Raw genomic sequence first — 18,835 nt, forward strand, 5'->3', positions numbered from 1 at the left:
TGAGAAAGATATCACTGCAAATCTGCTGAAAAATGTCTTTCAAGAATTGCAAAATTAAAGACAGGGAAGAAACAGCAGTGGCTTTTCACGTTTTCTCTCCTGCCTGCAGCTCAGGCAGTTTAACAAGGGCTGTACTGAACGGCTGATACATAATGAAAGGGAATTCATTTGATCAGGCTCCTGTACAGGTTCTTCAAAAATTTGGAAGCCATCCTTTGGCAGTGGAACTACATTTCTCATAAGACCAACTTCATGCAGGATTTTGTGCACATATGCCATGAGCAGTGTTAAAACAAGGACTTATTTTGGAGCTCAGAACAACTCAGGAGAAGGCCCTGAGCACAAATGAGTGTGGTTATCTGGTGTAGGGGGTTTTCACAGTCCAAGTGCTGACACTGGCTTAGCTACAGTCTATTCATTTATCACAACAAAAAAAAACAACAACCCTCAAGAACTGCAAAGAGAGCTAAGGAAGACTTCAAGCAGTATTACCATCACTGGTCTCTTGGGGTGTACCATCAACAGCCTGCCATCCTCCAAAACCAACAGGAAGATCGGGTCTGGTCATCCAAGCTTCATTCCAGCAATGATAGTTCCTTAGAAAGGAGATGAGATCAGAATACTAAATTCTTGGAAAGAAGCAGAAATACCACAACAAATCTGTGACTTGTCATTACTCCAATAACAACACCTGTCAATTTAGGGTGAAAATGTCTGCTCTTTTTAAAGAATAGATTTTAAGTCTATTGGTTTGATGACTATTAGTTAACATCTGAAGGCCACAGTCTGTCATTATAGATCTCTGCCTGCAAGTTGAAGAAGATTTTATTCTTCTACTGTGTGCTGAATGCAAATATAACTGAGATAAGATTCCAGTGCTTGTAGACTGTTGGGGTATATGGAGAGTTACCCACATTACAATCTCTTTCCAGTCTGATGTCCTTAAAAATGGACCTCAAGGTGGCTACAATCCTTTCCATCAGTGGAAGACATCTCCAATTTAATATGCCTACAAATGCAAGCTTTGAATCTTCTTCAAGCCACTGAAATTTGGTATGCTTTGTAACTAGTAAAATTGAAACTTTGGTACCTCTATTTCAGGATCAATTCAAGAATATAGTGTGTAGCTTTGTTTTCATGGCTGAAAAAATTATGCTCAGCTGGTTTCCATGTTGGTTGAGAAAAAGACAGGCTTTGTAAGACTATCTTTATTGGGAATTTCTTGTCTCTCAGACCAGTGAGGGAGGTTACACTACAAGAAGGTACAACTTTCCATGAAATCCACTAATGACCATTCCTAGAACAGGTGATCCCTTAGGGACAGGACAGTATCACTGGAAGATGAAATTATCAGAAAGATTAATCTATGTGCTTAGGCTTGAAATGCCTTTATTTAGTTGGATGTGCAGCAAAAAGAGATAGGTTGCTCTAAAAGTAATGCCTCCTGTTTATTTCCATGGAAACTACAACAGATACAATGAGCACAATCACACTATTTAGTAGAACGAATTCTCAGCTACAAACCACTATTTTTCAACACAGTCATCACCACTAGATGATCATTTTCACCACTGATGAACAAGAGCTCTTCATTTTGTGGTGTGAGTTGTGCATTGCCATCCAGAATGTGCCTTGTCTTTCACTGTTGCCCCTGCAGAAACACACCACCCACTACCTCACTGTGCTCACGTCCACTGTTTGGTATCTATAAACATTCAGCAAGCATTGATGAATGTCAATGGGTGCATTCTTTTTTTACTTTTTTTTGCATGGAGGAATTCAATTCCAAATCTTCTCTTCCTATCCATTTCCACGTCAGACATCAATTTGTCAGACTACTACTCTGCTGCCATCTGTCACACGGCAGCAAAATATAATGCAGTATTGCGGAAAAGGTCCAACCTCTACTGTCACATCACTGACATCTACGTCTGATGTCAGGGGCCAACATAATAAAATAGGAGGCATTACTTTCGGGGCAGGCCTCATACTACAGCATCATCCCAATGTGGACTGGAAGTTTCAAACGAGTAGGCAAGATGGATCTTGTGACTTTATTCCTGCAGTCTTACCTGTGCCCCAGGGAGAGCACAAGCAAAGAAGAAAGGCCATGTAGGATGGGAGTTGTACATAAAGACAGCAAAGCATTTGGATTTCATTACTGAAAGAAAAAGAAAAAAAAAAGAGAAAGAAAGAGTAGAGAAGAGGCAGTTTTGCTTTCAAATTATACATATCCTACAGCAGAAATGAATAAAATTACATCAGCGTAGCTGCTGATATAGCCCTTAGCACACACAGTGATATTAGCAACAGGAATGGGGACTGTTAATCTCTGACCATTTCATTAATAATAGGTGAAAACCAGCCACATAGCAGAGTCGGAAGGATCTGAGGCTTGTCTAACAAGACGTTTCAAAGTGGAAATGAAAGCTTGGATCAGGGTAAAACTTGTCAGTTAGGAGTGTTAATGAAGCACCACTACAGAAAAAGGAATTATTCAAGGAAAATGACGCACACTCAGAGAATTTTTGATGCTGCTGAGAGTAGTCAATGCTGAATCATGCTAACAGAGCTCACCTGAGGGCTACCTGAGGATGGGGGAGCACTTTACGGCAGGTGGGCTTTTGAAAGCTGAGAGAGACAATACCTACCCTGAAAGTCCACTTTGAATCAAACTCAGATGTGTCATTGACTTTGTGTTCCGAAAAAGAATAATCTGAAAAGCAGGCAGGAGGGAAAGATGATAAAATCAAAGAGGGGATAACAACGGGGAAATGGCAGCTCTGCTTCGAATCCGTAATTAGATAATGTGGCATCTTATTTTTCTCTGTTCACTCCAGGAGACAGGACTTTTCTCACTGTTTTTTATTTGTGTAGTGTTGAGCACATCAGGACAGCAACTTCCCTAGGTCTGCTGCCACACAAATAACAAATGCACATCAAGACATTGAATGTGAATGAAAAGAAATATGTTGTTTGTAAGGCACATGAGTGTCAAGGAAAGGAGGATGAGGAGAACATTTCCCTCTCCAAAATGTGGCAGAAAATTTGCTCTAGAAGAAGTGAGCACAACTGAGGAGCTGGCTCTGCAGCCACAATTTCTTAAATTGAATCTGTACTTCTTGTATTCTACAGCAAGCCTGAGACGTTACAGAAAGCAAGAATGGCTACACAGATCAATGTAGTGACCATTAAATATTTACAGAGATAATTACGAATAGACTAAACAAAGCAATGGGGAAATTAATAAAAGATGACCAGGTAGATATTATGCCTGGAAGACAATTTAAGAAGGGTACTTGGTATTGCTTGTGAGGCAGGCACATGCCGAAAACAGTTGCTGCTCTTTCATTAGCAAATAATCCTGGGCATGAAGTTTGAGAGAGACACTGACAACACGGAGAGAAAAGTGAGCAGGAAGTGAATGGGTGAGCAGAGGTCTTGGAAGGGCTCAATTCATAGAACACGGGTGAACCCACATGGGTATGGGTGACTCCAAGCAAGTCCTGCTGAGGCACTGACACCATTCTGCTTGGACTTCACAGTAGGAGTAGTCTTGATTCCCATCCAAGAGCAGTATTCTTTAAGTGTCTTTATATCATCATTAAGAAAGACAAGGAGAACAAAGTAAGGGGACACAAGCAGTACTGATGGGTCCCAAATCTGGCCAGTTTTATAAAAATAACTTTTTGCGAAGTCTGTGTAATTTTGTCTACGTGTTTTGTTGTTGCTGCTGTTTCCTATCTCAAGGGGGAAAAAGCTCTTTAATAAAAATAAATGTCAGATAGCATTCACAAGGAGCCACGCACTCAGAGATTGATTGGACTAAAAATCCAGGCTGCAAGTATTCCTGAAGTCTGAGGGTATTTAAAACCTGAAAACAGATCAGCTTCAGCAGTACGAGGCAATAGAAATGACATATTAACAAAGAAAAATAGCTTTGTTACCACTTTGCAAGAGATTATAAATAAAAGTGAGAAATACATTTAAAAAATCATTATAAGTACCTTGAGCTTGTCCTCTTAAAGCAAATAAAACAAAACAAAAAACAGAAAGTAACAAAAGACTTCAAAAAATAAAATCAAGGTTAAGACACAAGCCATATAAAGTCTGCATGTGGGCTACCACGGAGTGTTACAAAGTAATGAAGAGAAAGGACACAGAGGAGAAATAAAAAAGGTATGGAACATATATTAACTTATGCCCAAAGGGTGATGTGCACCATGTACTAATAAATGCATCAGGAGGATAAAAGGGATGAACAAGGCAGTTCAAAAAGTAATCAAGCCAAAGAAAAGCAGGAGGGCAGGAGGAAATGCTGTTGTGAAGTTGAGTACGGATTTCAATAGAGCAAGGATGACTTCAGATGATCTGTCTCTGCCCTAAAAGAATGGAAAAATATGGAACTGATTTCAGAAGCCATGGGAAACAGTTGGGAAAGGAAAAGATAGGAAAGTACAAGGAAACGTCAAAACTGAGTGAGAGTTGATTCATGGGTCAGCTTAAGAGAAGTGTAGAAGAAGAGATAAGATGGTGAAGAGTCTGAAACATGGCAGCGAACAAATTCTGTGGCCACACAGAAGTCCAATGGACCTGATGGGATGGACCTATGAGCAGTGAGGGGAGCTGGCTGCTGTTACTGTGAGGCCACTCACATTTGAAAAGTCTTGGTGACAGAGGAAGGCTCCTGAGGAATTTAAGAAAGCAAATATGATCCTTCTCTTCAAGACAGAGAAGCAGCAACATCCAGGGAACAACCAAATTAGCAGTCTCACTTTGATCCCTGGGAAGGCGATAGAGCAAATTCAGCTGTAGCTGACTGTGCTTTTAGCAGGGAGCTGGACTGGATGACTTCCAGAGGTACCTTGCAGCCTCTCCTATTGTCTGTGATGTTATGATACAGGCTTCAGATGTAAATGAACCTAATTGATTTCCTTAAATTGCATCTTGGTAACAGATTATGGAAATTATGTAAGGAGGTTACTGCAACAGGTTCAGTCATTTCATCCACCACAGAATGGATTTATTAAAGTTTTAATATAAAGACTTCCAGGGATTAAGTTGTTAATGAAACAAGCTGATGAGTAGCTATGCTGATGAGGTGAAGGTATCATTGACACAAATCAAGTATATTAACACTGAATAAGACAAGTATCTCCTGAATATAGCAATATATACAGAGGTCACATTCACTGCTTCACTCTGAGGAGGAAAGGCTTGAGGCCCGATAACCCTCACATAATTTTTACTGAAGAGAGCATATAATCAATATGTGCTACACTTCTCTTGTCAGAAAGGAGACAGCAAGAGTTTGAGGAGAAAGGTAGAGGACTGTCTTCTCTAAAATAATAGGTAGTCCATTTCTTGTTCACAGGAACATTTCTTTTTATAAATCTCGTGATAGCATTTCAGTAACGTGAAATAGTTTGGCTTGCTTCTTTTTCAACCAAACAGGAATTATTTGGGAAAGCACTCATTTATGACACTGACTGCATGTACAAGACATAAAAAAACATCTTACAAATACGAGAATTAGGTGGGAGTAAAACAAGAAGTTTGCTTTTCCGTAGATATTGAGGTATCTCTTGGAACTTGGCTCAAAACTGATGGAAATGCCCAATCTACCACCTCCTCTCATTTTGGGAACCTACCTGGCCCTAAGGAGTACAAATACATGTCAACTCTTCTTCAGCGCACTGAAATCTACCCTACTGAATGGTAACATTAGTAGTGATCTCTTAGATCTCCTACAGCTTGTCTCTTTAAATGACAAGCACTTCAAATTCATCATCCTATCACCAGTTCATTGTGTTTTCTGCAAGCTAGCAATATTCTTTACTGAAAAGAGAAATAAATAAAACACATACATTTCTTGTTATGTTTTTGACTATGCATATAGTTGGCATATTAAAGTCATTTGCCAGGAAAACTCACCAAATAGAGTCTTTGGTCAATCTGTTGTCCACCTGCCCTTCATCATCCAGAAAGAAGTCCAACTGTAAATTGGCGTTGTTGTCATGAGCAGAAGAATAATTGGTAATGAGTCTTGCAGGTATCCCCAGGCACCTCAGAACTGTGTCAAACATAGAAATGGAATGAAATATGAGGACTGTGTTCATGGATAACATGATGAGTAAAGGAAAATATTAATAATAGGAGGAAAATGGGAAAACTCAGACAAATCAGCCCAAATAATTTCTCCTATCTTTCTTTATATAGAATATGTTAAACATTTTGTTTGGTTCCCAAATTTGACTGAACATTCAAGATATATAGTGATACAATTGCTTAATTGGCCAGTTACCAATACTCTTGCATTCTGACCACACGGCAGCTTTTCAGGTCAAATCTGGATGGAATAGATCAAATGTGGTATGAAGAAAAATAATTCTGAGGTTCCATGAAATGCAAAATACATTAGAACTCCTATTATCAGTAAGCCAGGAGAATTAAGAGAGACTATGCTAAAATGAAGATGAACGCAAAATGTCTCTTAGTTGATTTGGAGTTTCCCTGTTTTGGAATATGCTGTCAGATGGGGTCTGGAGAAAGGAAACAATAAGGCAGAATCTGATTGCTAACAAGAGAGAAAACTGCATAATTTGCAAAAGAAATGTCAGAGTTTGAGTCTGAACAAAATGCATTACATAATTTGTACTGATTTCTAGGCAATAATACTTTGGAGTCAATGGTCTCTTCTCATGAAGGATCTTAAAGAGAAGGACTCGATGATCTCTGGAGGTCCCTTCCAACCCCTACAATTCTGTGATAAAAAAAATATGTTTACTACTCCTAAATTTCAAACTACTGTAACGTAGCTGACAACACTTGCCCTCAGTTGACAAGAGGTGAAGTTGGGGCACATGGGAAAGCTATGGCTATATCTGAAGTGCAGTTGTGAGTCACTAAACTTCTGAGTTTGTGGTGCACCCTGGCTGGTAGACATGGAGCACAGTCCAAGAGGGGAGCGGAGACACAGGGTGATGTATAATCTCAGCCTGTCCAGATGACATCAAAAAAAGATCCTGGGTTCTGATTTAGCAGCCAGCATGGTTCTGCAGAAAACAGAGGACTTTTTTTGGAGATGGGAAACATTTTGGTCAAAAACTGTATTTTTAAATAGTTCCAGTGCTGCAGTGTTGAACAACCCTTTCTGCTACTGCTTGGTTTTGTATATTCATTAGTGTCACAACTGTGACTCTCAATACAGAGTAGCACTGCACATTCATTTCAAGTTACTGGATGAAAAATTACCTGAATGCATCCAATACCATATGTACCTATTGATTAAACTTAATTCAAGCGCGCTCCCAGGTATCCGCCACATGAGCCATCAGGGCTCATTGAAAATAATTTGTCTGACAATTTCAAGATTAATGAGCATTTTTCAGAACGTTTTAGCATTTTTAATGGATGACTATTCAGAGTTTACAAAATAGTAACCTTGGAAAGCTGGACTGGTCACAGTGATAAAACATTGGCAGCTGAAAAAAAAAATGCAAACTACAACTTAAAACAATACTTTAAGTTCAGCATGTTTGTTTAGGCTTTTGCTGTCCTCTTTCTGGAGTGGTCAGCAGCTGGACGTGTAAATGGCTAAGCAACAGATTAGCCACCGAACAATGTTTTAATTTCATAATGCTCAACAAACCTTATAGTTCTGTGAGCCTCACAGTATGAAGTCCCAGGTCTCTGGCTTGACCAAAGTAGTCAGCAAAGTGAATCTAATTTTGCCCTTGATAAATATGCCTCTCCATTTAACACAGTAGGCTCCAGACCTCCATGGCATTGCCCCAGTTTCACAGAGGCCTACAGGCAAAATACCGTGTAACAGAGATCCTGGGCCAGGGCAGGGGGAAAATGGGAGAAGCCGTCTGTATGTTTGGGACATAGGGAGAGACAGAAGAGGCACTGTCAGCGAGAGAAAATGGCCTTTGAAAGTCACTATGATGAACTGCATCTATAAGAAACGTTTGCAAGGGCCTTCCTGAACTCACTGTGTTGTGCAGAGATGGAGGAGTATCAAGTACAGACCATACGACCTCAGGCAGAGAAGGAAGTAGACATCTCTGAGGCTCTTTGGATGGATTGATATTCCCACAGCACCAGAAATAAAATGAACTATTTCACATGTCAAAGGATAGAGTACCTGCCAGAGTCTCCCTAAATCAAAGCACAAAACTCTCCAGGTATATGAAAGAGAAGCAGAGAAACCTGAAATGGAATCCTCCCCCGGAGCTGTGAGAAGTGTGTGCCAGCAGAAGGATAGGTGGTCAGAATAGAGCTTTATTTCTGAGGTTCCTACTGTTTTGAATAGCTCTTGAACTACCTCAGGTAACTAAAATGAGTTACAAAATTCTGTTACCTGGACAGAAGGAAAACTATGCATTGAATGAAATATACGTATACGGGACAGGCAAAAATAAAGTGAAAATACAAAGATACCTAGGGCTGCCCAAGGATGCCTAGACTTGTAACATGTTAATTATTTAGCTTCCATTTTTGCTGCAGAAGATGGGTGATTAATCTCCTTCATTTTTGTCAAAAGTACAGTGTAGAGAAAAGTATGATGCTATTTCTGAAGACAGCAACATGTAACAGAGAGATGAAGAATTGAAGGTTTCATGGGCAGTTTTTCTGCAAGTTTCTTTTCACATCTTAAATACAAGAAGCAAAGCTTCAACCTTCAGCTGTGACTGAGAAGTACTTAATGCAAAGTAGAGTCCAAGCCTGCAAAAATGCCCGCTGTATCCCCTTGGTCTTAGGCTGATCTGGTGCCCCCCCAGTCTGACACTTAAATACATGAGCTGTAAATGCCTCAAGGGGAGATCACTATGTTTAAGCCAGACTCACTTTTATTTTCCTCTATTGGCTTTTCCCATAAGCAAAGGAACTGTTTGTCTCTATATCAGCAAAGAGCTTTTTACACATGCACCACTTCCAATGTCTTGTCCCCACTGTCTGTATAAATGTATATTTTACATTAACAGTGTCTTTCTTTACCACTATTATACCTTAGTGTGCTCCAGTGTTCAGGGAGTATTCATTCGGAATGATGCTGTTAGCAAGTGCTAGACAATTAAAAAAAAAATAGACCAACCCAGCATTGCTTTCTCTACTCAGTTTCAAAACCTGAAATGTCTCCTTTGCTGCAGCATTGGAATACATTTGTTCTAGTTTGAGCAAACTTATTAAGATGTAACCTCATAATGCCAGATAATTCATAAAACAGGCCAGAATTTTTCTCAATGATCTGGCTCAAAAATTCCATAGGAAGTGTTTAAAGTGCCAGTAGGTAGGTGCTGGGACAGTACATATTAGTCTTGCTAAAAACACCCCTTGTCATGTAGCATGTTCAGCCTTTCTGAGGTAAAAATGCCTTCACAATATCCCATATTGAGTAACAGTTTTAAGTTGCATATTTAGACACTACGTACCTTGTTCATCTCACATTCCTAACAGAAACAGAGAACATACCAAAAGACTAACTTACCCCAAATTTAATCTCTGTGATTCAATAAATACATTTTTCTGTACAAATAAATAGTATATCATTCTGGAAGTGCAGCTATTGAGTCTATTTTGGCCATGCATTTTTAAGTATCTCTACCATTTACTCCTGATCATCACAGAGCCAGGAACAATTTTAGCTAGTTTAACCTAAAAGCTCATTCTGCTATGTAAGAATTGTATAGCAGCATGAAGCTTTTCTCACTGATACTTACACGTGTTGAAGACACCAGCAAAGACCCAGCACTGCCCATATCGCACTGGTTGCTTAGAACTGTAATATTCCAAGAGGATGTCCACACTTCCCGTCCAGGCTGAAGGTGAGACTCCATAAGCATAGAGATTGTCCCATGATCCAGCCAAAACACCATTATCATCCTTGGAATTGATCTGTAGACAAAGGAAATGAGTTTTAGGGGTGTCAGAAGCTGAATTATAAAGAGATCTTTAATCCAGCAGACCAAGATAGGACAAGAGAGACTGAATATAGCTAAGTTCAGGCTGGAAATAACACAGAAATGTTTAATTATGAAGGTAAGAGATGAACAGAACAATCTTGCTAAGGGCCGTGGTGGATTCGCCATCACTGAATAATTTTGAATCAAGGTCAGGCACTTAAAAATAATAGTGAAATTAAATCACCACAATGAGCATTCATGTTGCTACTTTAGTACATTTTATTAACACTATACATGCTCATTGCTATGTATTTTTAATAAACACGATCAGTTTTAAATTCATAAGCAAGCCTCAGAAATGTTAAATCAGCTTCCTTCCTAACATTATGTTTTTCTCCCTGTACCAGCCCAGATATTTTAATACAATCACTCCCAATTTACAGTGGACAGAGAGAAGAATCAGTCCACTGTTATTTTTAGAGTGGAAACTAATTTCTTCAGTCCGGCACATGTGAAAATAAGAAGGAATATTCTGTGCAGATTTTCCCTTGGTAAGATTACACAGAGCATGGAGTTTTGCTGACTAATGGCTATACTGATAGGCATTAACGAGCAATACATCTCCAAGCTGCAATTTGAACCAAACCAGTTGAGGCTGTGCAAAAAGCTCATTCGCTCTGTACCTTTTAATTATGTTAATGTGGAACAGCTACATGCCAGCCAAATAAATCACAATTCTCATTTAAAAGCTTTTGGCTGGATTAACTACTGTTTTATAATTAGAAAATCGACTTCCTGTGAACCTTAGGACTGAATGAGATAAGTATTCAGAGTCATAACCAAAGGGTTAAGGGGTTGTGCCCATCTCTCACTGTTGTGGAAAACATGCCAAGAAAAGAGGCACTTCAAGGACAGGACAGCATTTCGATCTTCAGGCTCTCTGCTTGTTGTGAGGAGTGGAAGAAGAGGGACAACTCTGTTTGCTTTGGAGCTTTTGGAGCTTCAGAAAAATCACAGCACGGGGGCAGCACCCCAGACAAGCTCAGCTCTACCACATAACATCTTGAACAGGAATGAGGGTAAGGAACTCAGGTGAGGCCTTGGTAGCTCTTGCCCACTTCTTACTGCTGTTCAGATTTCAGATGACCAGAACTCCAACCCAGCTGTGGCCTAATCCTTCAGATACCCGAAATCCACTGACTCCCACATTTCCAACTGGAAACTTCTCCACCTACATAACATAGCTGACTGGCTCAAACATATGCCCATTTTGGGTTCATAACATTATGTTCTTCTGCTCATAGGGTTTCCAGAGAATCTGCATGAGGGACTATTTAAGAGACCAGTGATTAATGCAGCAATTGTAAAGGAATCATATTCAGTTCTGTCGCAAGAGATCTGAAGCCACATTTCTAATGTCTAGAGTAAAAGAAATAATCAGAAGGCCAAAACAAAATAGGGAAGTAGAGGTGATCTCAATCTTCCTTGTTGAAGCTATCCTACTTAACTTTGTGTTACGCAGAATTCATCATGAGGCACTAACTGGGAGGCTAGACATCCTGCTTCAATGTTATCTAAGAGTTAATTCTCCTACAATCTGGATAAATGCTGTAATAAGTGGGTCATCTTTAGTGGTCATGTTTTGTGGAGACTCTTTTAGCAGCTGGCCTGGGAGAACATCTAATGATAATAGCTCAATGACCAGCATACTGTTCTGGGAACCAGAAGGTATCAGTTCAGACCTCCAAAAGGCAGACTCCAAAAGGAGTGGACTCATCCTGGATGAGTCTTCCAGTTTGAATATTAGAGATGGGGCTGCAGTTACACACAGTAAGACTCCTGATGCCTGCCAGCTGAAAGGAATTGAGATGCAGGGAGCCTTCTCCCTACTCTTTGCTTCTGGAAATTTTGGGCACTTCCATTCTGGGTATGGAAAGCAATATGGGGTCTGTACTTAAGAGCTCAGATCTCCTACTGCATTCTCCTGGAGCTAAGGTACCTCACATAAACGGTGTCAGCTTAAGGAGGCCATCTGAAGCTTGAAAATAAGGCATAGATCTATCCAGCTTTGCAGTGTCTTAAGACCCTTTTGAGGTTAGGCAAATCTCAAAGTCTCTCAGTTCCTCATCCCAAATTTCACCCATCATGGTGCCCCACCATCCATGAAAGAAATAGTTTTCTCAATAATCTCAGCTAGCAAAAAATAAGCACAGTGTCATACAAAATGCTAGCATGCATGAAAATGCAACATTTAAAAGCGGCCTTCACACCAATGAGGCCCCACTCTCAGGATGCTGAACTGACATAAAGATTCCACCTTTAGTGGAATGAAACGAAGTGCCAGACCCCAGAGGTCAGAATGGATAAAAGATCTGGCACCTGCCACAGTGAGGATGTGAGGGCACAGAGGCCATTAAACCAGCCTGACTTTGATTAGAGAGTCACTTCTGTCACATCCTGGGCATCTATTGCATACCACTGCAGAGGCAACACGGCAGATTTTGATTGGGTTTCCACGCCCAGACAACTCCAGTTCTGCCTTGTCCATCAGGAAAAGGCAAGCATCCAGAATGTTTTCTTCAAACTAGATAAAAAGAAAGAAAGAGAGAAATAGAGGGCAAGTTAAGTCACACTTTATTCTGAAAAGCAAAGGCAAAGTTATTTTTCACTGTTGTTATAATAGCTGATCAGCTTCAAAATCAGTTGCACAGGTCAAAGTTCTATGTATAAAATACAAGTTTTCTTCTAGAATAATTGCCCACGTGTAGCAGAAAAATGTGAGACACTTTAAGGGAAAAGAGAGCGTCATTTTCAATTCAAACTCAGTCTGGTTTCCAGAAGGTTAAAATGACAACATAGCCTTTCTGACAGGACATAAAATTTTAAGTGCTAACAAGTATATAATAGGAAGGTATTATAATAATAACTACAATAAGCTAGTCTGCTCGCTAAGGACTTCATGTCCTTCACAGATTCCAGACCTGTTAATTTCAGAACTTTTCTGATACATTCAGCACAACGCTAAGAAGTTGACCAATAAATGATTTACCACAGATAATATGAAGTTTAAATTTTAGACTAAAATAGTAAAATGTTTAAAATTAACAAGCCAAAAGCTAATGAGATGGATTAATCCTGGTCTCTGAAACTTAGACATAAAAAATACCAAGTGACCTAAAGTAGTCTTCTTCAAAAATAGAGTGGAAAGGTACAGTTTCTTCGATCCAGCATGAACAAGCACAGGAATGAATTGAGGGCAGAGGTGCCTAAATAGACCAGAAACCATTTGTCACAGAACTTGCCCTGTGATGTATTTCATTTTCCTTAGGAGAAACTGCATAGCAAAGGAAAATATCTCTGTCCCCTGGAAAATGGTAGGGGACAAGGAAACACGCATTTATAAAAAAACGTCTTCCAGTTCCATTGAAAACACAGTATTATATTAGCATTCAAAGCTGTAACAGAAACTCCATTCAGCTCGTCCCCTTGCCATATTCAGCTTTATGTCCTTCATTTGCATCCTTAGAGATATGGTTCATGCTAACAAGATTTTTGCTCTTGTGCCCAGCTGCAACTAGAGCTGTATTGATTTTGAAACCACCTCCAGCCTGGTTTAAGACTCCTCAGCATATGAGGGTGATCTGAGTTTCGCATCCTGCAGAAGGCAAACAAATGCCCATGCCAAGCTGCTGGCCTGGTAGCATGGGAAAGGCAGAGGCAGGGTGAGGCCAGAGAGCTGAGGAGGAAGCACTGAAGAATCAAGACAGCTGTCAGTGCTGCAAAAAAGATGGGAGGGATGGGGATAACGTCCTCGGAGAGTCCATGCCTCCTTTGGCCTCTCCCTTATAGGCACCAGTTGAGCACTGGCATAAGCATAAGAGAAGCACCTCTCTATTTCATCACTCTCAGACTTTTTCTGTTCAAGAAACATTTTTTTTTTTGCCTGCTTGGCTCTCATTGCTCAGCAAACTGTCACAGTGTCTATCCTTTCAAAAGAATCACAGAATCACAAAATGTCCTAGGTTGGTAGGGAACTTAAAGCCCACCCAGTCCTAACCACGGGCAGCATTGCAATCCAGCTCAGGCTGCCCATGGCCCTGTTCAACCTGGCCTTGAACATGTCCAAGGATGGGACACCTATAGCTTCTCTGGGCAAAAAAAAAAGAAAAAAAGAGTAAAAAATGGTCTCCCTCCTGTTTATAAGCTCTTCTTAGATGCTAAAAGGCAGCAATGAAGTCACCTTGGAGCCTTCACTTCGCCAAGCTAAATGAGCCCAGCAAGAATCCTCTCTCCTCATACTGTTTCTCATCTCTTTCATGCAATCCAGCATTGAATTACTTTCTCTGGAAGTCTGTTAGTATGTAGCCTTCTTGAGCAAAACTGAATTCACAGTGTTCAGGCAAGCAAGAAAGCGGGTCAGTGGCTCCAAATGTCCTACTCCTTGTATTGTGTGATTTCCAGGAGGTTGAATAATTGTATGCTATTGGTCTCCACTCTATTCTAGTGATGTGTCTGTAAGCAAAGTCAGGTGAATGGCAGAGCTGTGGAGACTCTGCTTCCCAAGGAGAACAGACAGACAGTATAAACTCTGGGCCATCATTGTGGCCCTTTCCTGCTTCAGGTTCACTCTTCTTTTGGCCTGGCTAATGATTTATCACTTTCACTAGGATCAAAAAGAGCTTTCTGTTCTTCAAGTCATCAGCAGTGTCTAAGAGCTGACTTAAATCAATAAGAAGTTTAGCTTGCAAATTAAATCTCTCTTATCTACAGTTTATGAGACACTGTCAATCTTGCCAGCACATACAGGAAGACTAAAGAGGAAAGAAATTACTATCGGAGTTGCTGTCTTTCACCCTAGCATTTACAAAATGATATAAATGACTGTGAAGTAATTGGATTAATAGGAGGAGGGACACAGGACAGGCTGTAAAGTCTAGCTGCCTTATGCTAATGTAGCAGCGTAGGATGCAAAGCACCATAACATGGGCTAAAGCCAGTTTTGCTTTTCATTACTTCTTAAAAACACTAAATCAAACTAAATTACTTTCCTGCCCTCAATTGTGGCATGAAAATAATATCTAGAGGGAAGCAGAACAGACACATAACACACACAGGGCTGAGTACCCTTGATATATCAAATGAAACAGCAGCCAAGACAAGCAGGCAGCCAGGACAGATCAGCAGACATAGGCCAGGCACTGGCAGTGTCTGCTTGACACAGACTGAAATGGGAACAACCCAAATTCAGGACAAAGGACTGGCACAGCCACCTGGAAAAGTCTGTGGAAGGAAGACAAGGCATGGGAAAACACAGGAAAAGAGGCTCTGCCTGGACATTGGTTTGCATTGCATTATAGAGCAGTGCATTTAAGTGAGACTGGCCTTCTTCAGTGGACATTCCCCTTTGATGCTAACCTTCTTCTAGTAGAAGAACTTCAAACCAATTAAATCCAAGTAAGAAGGGCTGCATCACCTTTTGCACTGGTGGAAGTAGGTCTGTGTTTCCCATAGCCGGTCACAGGCAGGGATCTAACCTTAAGAAATGCACATACCACAAAGTTTTGTTTGTGCTTTGGGCTCACGTGGACATGATTAAGCTCAACATGACAACAAGAGCACTATGCCCACCTGCTTTATTTTACTTTTCTCAAAAAAAAAAAAAAAAAAAAAAAGGCAGAGTTAAAAGATCAATACAGCACCAATATAGCTTCCAATATTTCTTAGCTGGAGAGTTCCTATGTGCCCAGTTTTCTTCTAAAGCAAAATTTCTCCTCAATCTCCCTTGGGCTTTTCTGAGTGACTGGCAATTTGCACACCCTTAGAAGAAAGGAATTGAAGTCATGTTACAAGGAACATTCTCATCCCGAATCCTCGGTCATTATAGCCATGTTTCAAGTGGTCTGTTGTATTTTCTTCCTGGGTCCATTTTTCTTGCCTCTCCTCCTCTCAAGTTGATGCTGCTCATTAAAGAGGGCAGCTGTGAAAATGATCTTCCACTAATAATCCAGTTTTGAACTGCATGTTCCTTTTTAATTTACAACCCTCAGTTAAAGATTTCAGCTGTCAATGCTCCTAGTTTTAACATAAAAGATTGCTAAAAATGAGGAAAGCTTATGTTTTAATGGCTGGGAATTGGTAGGGTAGCATCAGGGAAACCATCCTCTATCACTCTGAACCAGAAGAATATTTCTCCATTGTGTTTAGATGTAAGATGTCCATTTCACCCTCACAAAAATAATGATGGGCTCTGGGATAACTCTTGGCTTTGATGCACTTGCCACACTAAGCTGTCATACGGGCAACAAAATGTGCACCACCACCGAGGGTGGAAATCAAGCTCTCCAGTGCCAGACAACACCGGAAGGAAAAGCATATGACAAAGGGATGTGGAACAGCTTTAACCTCCCGAACAGAGCTGCCTCCCAGCAAAACCAAATAAATAATGCAGTTTCTCAAGGGAGGTTGGTGTTTGTGTCAGGAAGGTGCTGGATTTGCAGAATATAAGCACCTCAGGCCAAACCACTATAGTCCATAAATTCAGCGTCTTAGGATATAAATCCAGCAGCTGGTTGAAGCAACATCTTCCATTTCCAGCCACTCGTTCTCCTCTCTCCCTCCCCTACATCTGTCACAGAGTGAATCCTAAATGTAGGAGCAGAGCACGCTAGAATAACAACCCAAGGAAAAAAAAGAAAAAAAAAAGAAGAAAAAAAAAGGAGCTGCTTGTTCAGCTAGGTCAGTTCTCTGGTCTGATTCATTGCACGGCTGTATAAACACTTGCAGGGGGAAGGAAGGGCCAGGAGGGGGCATTTTTGGTCAACTTAAATGCACACCCAGCTTTGGCCTCAGGATCTGGTTCTTCCTATCTCTCTCAGATGCACCCTCAGTTTATGGAATTGTTTCCCCCTCACCTTATTTAAAGGTTATTTTTAGCTTAGACAGGATCTCTTTCAAACCCCACAAACACTGCGCTGAGACAACCAGTGGAAAGGTGCAAAGGCAGGAGCTACCTAAAGCAGCACTGCTGTGGGAAAAAACATGGAATTACATCCTTAAATGAGGAAGCAAGAGCAATGTCAATTCAAAGAGCTCTCTAGTGCAAGCACAGTGGCAATCCAGCCAGCTTAAACTTTGAGTTAGTCTTCAGCTGAGGGACAGAAAGCAAAGCAAGAGGGTTCCTTCTGCAAGGCTGTGCTGGGGATGTGCAGAGTGCTGAATGGATCCATCACTGTGGCATGAAGGAAGTACTTCAATACTTTCTTAGTGGTGCTGATGTGAAAAACCAGGATGTAAGGTGAGCCATGTCCAATAACTGCCCATTGGAATACCCCTGAGTGAAAATTAGCTTTGCTAATTTTGATGTTGCTATTGAATGCTATTTTCCCATTCTCACACAACAACTTAACTCTTTCATCCCTCAGGGACTTTCAGGCTGTCAAGCGATACAAACAGATTGAGATAAAACAGGTAAGCAGTAAGGGGTTGATAACACTGAAGGCATATCACTACCACACACCAGTCAGCCAGGACTGTGCTTTCCACATCTTCAGAGGGCTGAAGTTGTCAAGTCCAGACAGCAAAGGGAGAAGTTCCCCCCTCTGTCACTGTGGTAAGGAAATGCAAAACTCTGGGACCAAACCTCTGTTTGTAACAGGAACCCTAAGAAAAGCTGACTTCTGGAAAAATGAGAATTACTTCCACTTCTGCTAGAACTGAAAGGAAGAAAGGGAATACAACCTCTTGCTAAATAAATAAGCTTCTTGTCTTTCACCAAATCAGTCTGATCCTAAAGCAGCAGTATCACAGCAGCAGAAATGCTGCTGCATAGTGAAAACCTCAGCTAACGATTATAGCTTTCAACAGGAAGCCTCTTAGTATCTGAAATGTGCCCCTAAAACAAGATCTTTAAATACTAGCTATTATAACATTGCTTTTCTGGATTAGGTATATACCCATATCATACAATTTTAAAAAACTATACCCCCTTGTGATTCTGAAGTAGAGACCAATAATGCACTCCAGAGCCCACAGTCTCAACCACAGTCTGCTGTCGATTAAATTCATTTGCTGTCCCACTGGGAGCAGTCAGAGAAGGTCCAAATAGCTCACCTGACCGTAACTCCAGCTTCTGAATTTCACTTCATTGACGTCTCCATGGAAAACAATACCAACATCATTCAAGACATATTCTTCCCTTTCCTTCTCGTCATCCAGGTACACGGCATCCACTGTATCAATTTATCCAAAACAAACATCAACGTTGCCATTTAGATTTTATATCGGGAAGATAAAAATAATTAGCATATACTACAGCCATATTGGATGAGATGTGCCCATCACCCATCAAACAAAACATCACTTGCTTCAAGAGAATACAAACACAAGGAGATAGTGACCCCGGTTAGAAATATGATACACAACTTAAAAGCATGAAAGATGCAAAAACGCTGACAAATCCTGCCTGTTTTCTCAAGATCTGAAAGCTATGATTAAAATGTCACATCTTATCAAGAGTTTTATGATTACTCTGTACCACTAATTTAAAAGATGGGGCACCGTGATGCAATTCTGCATCTGTACAAACAGATCAAAGAACAATTTCTAGCCTATTAAGATTAACAGAAAACAGATCAAATCAAGAGATCTAAAGAAAAAATCTGTAGCACATTACAAAAATTGGAATACACCTTTATAGTGTATTAAGGAGTTTATAGTGTATAGAGGAGTTTGATTGCTTTTCCTGTACATAAGTTATTGACTGCAGTGTTCCTCCCCGATGTAGCTTGACTGACCAGCCAATATGAAATTACAAAATAACGCAGAACCACAAAATCATACGGGTTGGAAGGGACTTCTGGAGATCATCAAGTTCAATCTCCCTGCTAAAGCAGTTCCCCACAGTAGGTTGCATGGGAAAGTGTTCAGGC

At 40.5% G+C, this 18,835-nt stretch overlaps 1 protein-coding gene across 4 annotated transcripts in view; it reads right to left on the reverse strand.

Annotated features, from left to right (window-relative positions):
• The window catches only part of F13A1 (coagulation factor XIII A chain), a 76,521-nt gene that overhangs the window by 15,266 nt on the left and 42,420 nt on the right, over nucleotides 1–18,835 (reverse strand). For all 4 annotated transcript variants that reach the window (XM_048940095.1, XM_048940093.1, XM_048940094.1 and 1 more), the window contains 5 exons: nucleotides 18,018–18,136; nucleotides 12,385–12,492; nucleotides 9,726–9,900; nucleotides 5,935–6,073; nucleotides 493–596 (listed from right to left, as the gene is read on the reverse strand). In XM_048940095.1, the coding sequence (XP_048796052.1) occupies nucleotides 493–596; nucleotides 5,935–6,073; nucleotides 9,726–9,900; nucleotides 12,385–12,492; nucleotides 18,018–18,136 (645 nt within the window). The remainder of the gene's footprint in view (nucleotides 1–492; nucleotides 597–5,934; nucleotides 6,074–9,725; nucleotides 9,901–12,384; nucleotides 12,493–18,017; nucleotides 18,137–18,835) is intronic.

Source organism: Lagopus muta, chromosome 3, assembly GCF_023343835.1.
Source record: "Lagopus muta isolate bLagMut1 chromosome 3, bLagMut1 primary, whole genome shotgun sequence".
Lineage (NCBI taxonomy): Eukaryota > Metazoa > Chordata > Aves > Galliformes > Phasianidae > Lagopus > Lagopus muta.